Genomic DNA, 8,104 nt, shown 5'->3' with positions numbered 1-8,104 from the left:
GTTTTCGTCCTTTGTGTCGTGTAGACATCTTTCTGTACTGGTAATGTTGTCAAGTTAATGTTGCCAAGACCAAGTTGCTGCAGAGCTTCACTGCTCAGTCCTCCTTTCACATGCTTAGAGGTCGATTGTTAAAAATGGAACGAATACAATATAATAAATTTAGCAAATTACGTAGAAAGAACGCATGCTATATATTGCGAGCAGCATCACTTAGACCAAAACAGGAGGAGAAGAACCGTCGGAAACGCGCTTGTATTAAATGGGTTCGCTCACAATGGATCGTTAGGAACTAGCCCGATTTGTCACTCTAAGAAACCAATGTTTCTTTATACTTGTCTTTGTGGTCAGCATGAGCACAATAAGGCACACGTATGAACTTGTGGCTTGCCACAGTTGCAGTCTACACCACACTGGAGAAAGCTGGAAATCTCCAAGAGACTTTCGCGGCTACAAACAGATCTAAGCTGCTGTAAAATCTGCCCATTTTTCTAGCTTTTTGCTCCCGCCCGTAGCGAGTTGGGAAAGTGTCATCACTTCGGCAACTCATACGTACAGTTCAACCAAGCAGTAAACGTAATACGGTTACCGTTCCAACGCCATCCTGCCTACTTCGGTTCCTTTTCGTGTTGTTTTCTGCAAGATGCAAGTGCACCAACACGCGTCATGGCGTAAGTTGTCTAATAGCTGAGGCCACTAAGTATGTGCTCATGGTTGTGATGCCGTCGTAGTCATTGCATCGTCGTAATTCCAGCCTTGTTATCCGTCTCTCCTCGTGCCGTCGTCAATACAGTCGTCATGCATTCGTTGCCGTAGCGTCATCGTGAGGTGGTTGTGGTCGTTCCGACGTCATCGCTCCAGCTTCGTCGTGCGACTCTCGATCGTCATGCTGTCGTCGTCGTGACGTCATCGTTGTCAAAGCGTTGTCGTCGTACACAGTCGTCGTCACGCATTCGTTGTCAGACCGTCGTCGTGATGCCCTCGTGGTCGTGCCATCGTTCTCAATCTAACTTCGTCATCCGACTCTCGTCATGCCATCATCGTCAACACCAACCCGCCGTGGTTGCTCAGTGGCTATGGTGTTGGGCTGCTGAGCACGAGGTCGCGGGATCGAATCCTGGCCACGGCGGCCGCATTTCGATGGGGGCGAAATGCGAAAACACCCGTGTACTTAGATTTAGGTGCACGTTAAAGAACCCCAGGTGGTCAAAATTTCCGGAGTCCCCCACTACGGCGTGCCTCATAATCAGAACTGGTTTTGGCACGTAAAACCCCATAATTAAATTTTATTAATCGTCAACTCCATCGTCGTCACGCAGTCGTTGTCATGCGATTGTTGTCGTGCCGTCGGCGTCACACTGTCGTATGACGATCATCATCAGTTCAGAAACGTCAGCTCATTGTCGTCATGCCGTCGTCATTATACTGCCTACGTTGTTTCATTGATGTCATTCCGTCTTCGTCATTCTATCTCGATCATGCTATCGTCACTTAATCGTGATTATGCCGCCGTCAGCACGGCATCCTGGAAATTCATTTCAAGTGGATGCGTCTTGCAAACTCACCGGCTACATTTCGTAAAGTGCAATATGTGTCGTAAAGTAATTAACAAAGAAGTTCGTTAGGCAATTTTTGTTAATTAGTTGAACTTGTGATTCGATTTCTCGTGCTACTAATTTCCGCCTCTTCGAATAACCCAGCTCAACGATAAGAATTATGCTACCTGCCACAGGCGATTTCTAAAAATTCCGTAAAGCTTAATTTTGAGCACCCGGTATGAAGGAGAGGTTCACTGCAATAGCCCATGTATTCAAATTTGTCGGCGGGAAGTCTTGGGGCGCATCTGTGCAATTGATGCTACAGGTATACCATGCACTGTTTAGAGCTCCCTAAAATACAGCCTGACCATGCTGGGTAACACCAGTAAAACGAACCTATGCACACTCCAGAGTATACCGCCTCCCTAAGTGTGCCTCCACAGCAACCATAATCGCCATAGCGCGTGAGCACCATATAGCAACGTACATTGCAGTCGACGCCTAAGAGTGCACATTATACATGTCGTAAGGAAACCCTTTCACCATTTCGCTTGTCTGCCAACAACTATAGGTCGCATAACAGTTTTAGCCGTCTCCTGACTACTCACGGAGCATCGCTACCATCGAATTACGTCCCAGCAGCATGACCTTCGTTGCCACTGTGCTCTCTGCATTCACCTCGAGTGTACCTTACCATTCCAGGCATAAAGAAGAAACAAATGCCGTCAGCAGCATAGATGCAGGCAGCATTATTGCTACTATACATATGAAGTCAACGTGACCGCTTACATGTTTAGACCGATGGGTCGGTCATGCACTCTAGTTCAGCAGCTGCAGTATTTATTCCAGCAAAATCTACAGTGATAAAATTCAGGACATTGCACTTGACATCAACGACGACTGTTGAACTTACAGCTCTGCGTGCAGCACCTCAATTGATCAATCAGGAAACTCCAAGAAATGGCCCATCTTCTGCGATTTCAAGGCAGCCCCATCCAGCGTTTGCTCTCTGCATTACGCCGTGGACTCCATGAACGTCTTGTCATGGACTAAAGATAAATTTACCGTCGGGCAGTTGAGAAAGGACGTGACATCGTCTTTCAATGGTTGCCAAGTCATTGTGAATTCTTGGAAACGAGCAAGCAGCCGCAGCCGCTCGATCTTCACATGACAGTGGCGATTGTGTCGCTATCCCGATGTCAAGAACAGACGCAGCGGGAAAGCTCCATGCGCTTGCTCGCAAGCTTTCGTTGGTCAAGTGGAATTCGGCAGGCAATAAAAACCTGCTCCTTTTGTTCCTTGGGTTCTCATCTGAAGCGCGGCCTTCTTCATCACGGCGCACCACGACGGGAGGTACCTCTCATTTGTCGTCTATAAGGCTAGGAGTCGCTTTCCAGAATGTGAAATTTGTGGGTGCAAAGAGACGATTGCGCGCATTCTGTGCGATTGTCGTCGTTTAATGCACAAAGAAAAGCCATCAACACGATGCTCGACAAGGTTGACAACCGTCGCCTTATGAAAGCCAGAATTCTTGGATCCTGGTGCCAGCCAACGTCGGCCCGAACTGCTTTAAAAAGGCTAATGTGCTTTTTAAAAGCAAAGGGATTGATCGGAAACTATAGTGTGTGCGAAATGATGCGTTCTTTGTTTTTGTCATCTCTTGTTTTCTCATCTTTTCTGTCCTTACTCCATCCCCCTGTGAAGAGTAGCCAACCGCACACTTAACCTGGCGAACCGCTCTGCCTTCCACCTCTTGTTTTCTCTCTCTCTCTCTTGACTTTGACTTCACCAATATGGTATTTCGCTGCATTGCTTGAATGCTAATTCGCATTACCGTTGACAGTCATCGTGAGATGATTTCTGCCGTAATTAAAAATATATTTGCGGTTGTTGAATCTTTCAGGCATTCACTGCACCTCTTATACATCAACTCATAGTGTCACTCAAATAACTTTTTTATTGGGAAGTAATAAATGCATCTGGGTGGCGGAGAAATGTAGGGAGATACTTGTCGGGTCGGTACCAAGAAGTTGCAGTCGCAGTAGCATACGAGGCGCCCAACAGCCATGTGATACTCAAAAATTACCAACTGAATTTACATTTCTGCAAAGCCGCAAACATCTGCGAGCATTCAACAAAACGACCTTGACAGACCTGACAAAAGACAAAACATACGTGTCGCTTAGCGTGTGCGCTGTCCCGCGTGCCTGTGATATCACCACAAAGTTCCGTGTGCGATCTCTAATCTCCGTTTGTTTTCTACTCTTGCGTCAATGCTAGAGAAGATTCCACGGTTTCCGAATGACAAGACTGCCTCGCAATGCGAGCTTTGCGGAAACACTAATGCATGAATGCTTTAACCTCCAATCATTAGTACTCAGTTGAGTACTCCAACAAGAGCACTCAAGATATTCTTCAGCACAATAGCGGCTCATCACTTTGCTACAATGCGTCTAAAATTGTCCTTGCAGTTAGTGACGCCTTTGAATGAAATGCTGCCGTACTTCCATCGCAATATGCCACTTCGATGGAACTATGCGCACATCCTCCCCGAAACCGAATTAACCCAAACTTGCTATGCTACGCAGATGTATTGCGTTTATGAACTTCATCACCAAAAGTCGTCTTCAACGTCTTGTTGTTATTGTTGTTGAATTACGATCGTAGTTTGGGCATACAGCTGCAGCGGTTGCAGGCGCCCAGTGGCAACTATATATATATATAGATTCGTCATCCTGCACAGTATGCTCAGACAAGGCGAGGGGTAAACCTGCTGCCGGCATTCCAATTTCCTAGTTTGTGAAAGTGGTCACTTTTAAACTCTCTTTGTGTGAACCAACGACGAAATTCTATGCCCGATGCGTTTCGCTGCTCCAGCAATCCGTCCGTGAACCAGAACACTGGGTTCCGCTCAGAAGTATATTTTTCTATACTTCTATGGGTAAATTACCGACCGGACACGAAACGCAACGAGCTTCGTTGTTGTTATCAACGCAAACGATTGCCAGCCTTCCGAAAGCCAAAGTATGCATAATTCGGCCATATATTCGAGTATTACCAGACGTGAGTAACCAGCAAGGACTCAACATACGCACAGAGCTGAGGAGCAATCTTTTGATTTTCGTCTTGGGGAATTATCTACATGAAGGCCACGTGAGGGCTGCTGGCTGCTTCAGTCGTTTTTACTCCTTTGCGCGTTGGGCCTGTCTCAAACTATAGAACAGAATGCTTTCTGGCGTCACAGTCTGGAGACGCAAATAAACAATTTTATAATGCTGAAACTTGTATAACAAGCTGGAACTGTATGCATATGCTTAATCAGCCTGGACCATGAAAATTGTGTCCTTCAGGATTGCTCAGACGACATTAAGGCCGTCCCCACGTTCCACTTACAGCATTCGATAAGTAAGCTATGTGGAGTGATGCGTTTTCTGACCGTGGCCTGCAATGAATAACTGAAGACCTCCGAGAAATTATTTTCGATAGATGCCACCGTAATGGCAGAGAGTAAGAATAAACAGTTCTTACAGCTTCTGCTGTGTCGAGTAATGCAATTTATTGCACCAATATCAACCGTTTCAACCGCGTGCGCGCGCCAGCTTTCTGCTAGGTCAGATTAATTTGGGGTTGTACGGCTCCAGCTTCCGGTCACCCACTGTATACTGGCTCTTGGTGAGTTCGAATTTCATCTTGACCGGCGAGTGGCCGCCCTCCGAGGAGACGGAGCCCACGAAGTCGAGGAAGCGTTGGGGCGAGCACTTGGCAGCGCCGTGCTTTCCGCACATGAAACGCATCAACTTGACACCGAATATTCGGGTGGGAACGCCCTTGCAAGCTGCGTACAGTCCCTCGGCGAAGCTCGGGTGCACGGCATAGACCAACTCCGTGGCCGAGGATTTGCCGCTTTCCTCGGTGCTGGTCCCGTTGATGGCGACGAATTCGGACTGTTTCGGCGAGCAGTACGCCTGGCAGACGAGGTTCTGGAAGTTGAGCAAGCACCCCTTATATTTTTTTTCGTTGACGAGGTTGCGGAGGGTCTTGAACTCGGACACCATGCTTTCCGCCTGCTTAGCGTCGCAGCAAACTGGCGCTGGCTTGCCGGAAGGGTCGCGCAGAGCGGGACACGCTTTCTCCAGGAATTTACTCTCGAGGGGCTGTGGACCACGGTTGACGGCGCATGGCAGCGGCTTGCCGGTGTCCGGCTCTGTGCCACAGTTGCCGTAAGTAACGCACTCGGCCAGTGCCGACGACACAAGCGCGACGCTGAGGGCGATGGTGAAAAGCCAGCTGTTAGACATCGTGATGCGTGCCCGTCACGGAGGACTCAATGGTGCATCCGTGGGTCTAACGTCTGCTCCTTTTATACGGCTCGCAGCGCTCGGTTCGCGCGACAATTGTGCTTAGCCCGCAGTTTCTCGTGTGAGTTAGATAACGCAGAGTGACCTTATAGATAACACACGCGGATAAACGCCGGACCTTCGTTAGATAGATACCCCCTGCAGCTCATATCGCTTAATTGTCTGATGCAGGGATGCCAGCCGTTCGACTGCAGGTTCGTATGTCAAGTGTTGCATTGCGTAATACTAAAAGGCCTCACTGAACATGAGGGCAGTCGGACCATTTAGGCACTTAGCACGTAGCGATGTCCTTGGGAAAATAAATGAATGTAAAATAAATTACATCTATAAAGGTGATTCACTCTCAATAACTCGCACTTAACATCACTCAAAAAAACGACGTTTTGGAATAGAGGAGGAGCCACATTATGAGCGTAATTTGAAACGTTAGACAGCAAGCAGCATCAAATTTTAATAAACTTAACTTTACGTATGCATTGTCCCACAACAATAATCACAATCAATCTTCTTCGCGTTTAATTTCATTGTCTCTACGTGTCGGTACTTCCCAGGAATTACCTTGCCTCTCTTGGCAACCTGTAGCGTTCCTCAAAGGAAATTAACGGGTGCATATCCTTAAAGAGAGGACATGTACGGGAGACTGATGATTATTAGTACTGTGGAAAAATTATGCCGTGAAAGGCCCTTAGTTTTTATCAGTGCGTGTTTGTAGGGATATTATTGCACAGTTGCATTGCATATTCGAAACAACAAACAACAGGCAATCAACAAATAGCTCAAGGCAACACCCACTTCCCCGTGACGTCATCATATCAGCTCTGTCGGCGTCTATAGCGATGCTTTGAAGCACACTTGTCACGACGATGAGCACCTAAGTGGTTTGCCTAAATGCATGACCACCTATGCATATTTGTAAAATGCTTTCTCCGTTGGCACCTTGTGGTGAAAAAACATATAACTGTAAATTTATAATAATCGACGGACAGAGGTTGGTAGAAATAATGTAGTAACACTCTACTTGAGGATGCTGTTTTAACGAAATGATAGATTCCTGGAGCCTCATACTCGTTCAAAGATATAACTTATAATTATATGTCGTAATTGATTGATTTGATTTGATTTATTCTGGGGTTTTACGTGCCAAAACCAGTTCTGATTATGAGGCACGCCGTAGTGGAGGGCTCCAGATTAATTTTGACCACCTGGGGTTCTTTAACGTGCACTACAACGCAAGCACACGGGTGTTTTTTCATTTCGCCTCCATCGAAATGCGGCCGCCGCGGCTGGGATTCGATCCCGCGATCGTGCTCAGCAGCGCAACGCCTTAGCTGACTGAGCCACCGCGGCGGGTAATATATATGTCGTAATACATCGTTAAATAATATAAGGGGGTGTCATGGATTGTTTACTGCCGTATGTACCATTACGCACAAAGAGAGAAAAAAAATACGCAGAAGGTGTGTGCAAATTAATTTTTACATTGTCATTATCCATAATACAAATATAGCACTAAACCTCTATAATTATCCTTTCTGGCACAATATTCACCGGGAGATTCATGTATATTTACTGCCAATAGTCCGCAAAACTTCGAGAACCTGCCTTGACGGGCACGCAGTCAAGTTACGGCATTTAAAACACTGATCATTCGTTTTTTTTTATCTAACTTCAAGAAAGTTGGAATATCTTGGTTGTCCCGCCATGTTTACAACGTACTTGAATACCGCCTAACTGGAACAGTACTTTAGGTTGATTACAACATTATGCCTATATCTTTATTACCAGACCTACGCGAATTGGACAAGCGGCTGTAGCCTGAATTGATGTTTACAGTGCTACAAGTGCTACTGTGCTGTGCAGTGATTCTTTGCGGTGACAGTGACCGACTGTGATTGTGTATCTGTGCTCCCTTTCGTTCTCTCTCTCTCTACTTTCCTGCACTTTACCTCTCCCTCCCCCCTCTCCCCAGGGTAGTGTAGCAAACCGGATCTTCCCCTCTGATTAACCTCCCTGCCTTCCCCATTTCTTCTCTCTCTCTCTCTCTCTCTCTCTCTCTCTACATCGGCACAGAACACCACCACCCTTGTGACGAAAGGTGTCCAGGGGCGAATTTTTTTGACAATTTCATTTCTTAATGAAAGGACGTGAGCGCAGAAACTGCGGCTGATTAAACTTTCTAGCATGTTTCAAAGTATAACTCGATCTGAGTAA

General features: G+C 46.6%; 1 protein-coding gene across 1 annotated transcript; it reads right to left on the bottom strand.

Annotated features, from left to right (window-relative positions):
- Nucleotides 1–5,066: 5,066 nt before the first annotated feature.
- Nucleotides 5,067–5,882, bottom strand: LOC119449918 (NPC1-like intracellular cholesterol transporter 1). Its single transcript, XM_037713208.2, has one exon. It carries the CDS (start codon nt 5,831–5,833, stop codon nt 5,147–5,149), a length of 687 nt encoding a protein of 228 aa, XP_037569136.1. The 5' UTR covers nt 5,834–5,882; the 3' UTR covers nt 5,067–5,146.
- Between the last annotated feature and the right edge of the window lie 2,222 nt (nt 5,883–8,104).

Source organism: Dermacentor silvarum, chromosome 1, assembly GCF_013339745.2.
Source record: "Dermacentor silvarum isolate Dsil-2018 chromosome 1, BIME_Dsil_1.4, whole genome shotgun sequence".
NCBI classification, from domain to species: Eukaryota; Metazoa; Arthropoda; class Arachnida; order Ixodida; family Ixodidae; genus Dermacentor; species Dermacentor silvarum.
Note: the sequence above shows the minus strand (reverse complement) of the source record. Positions and strands in the feature narration are given on the sequence as shown.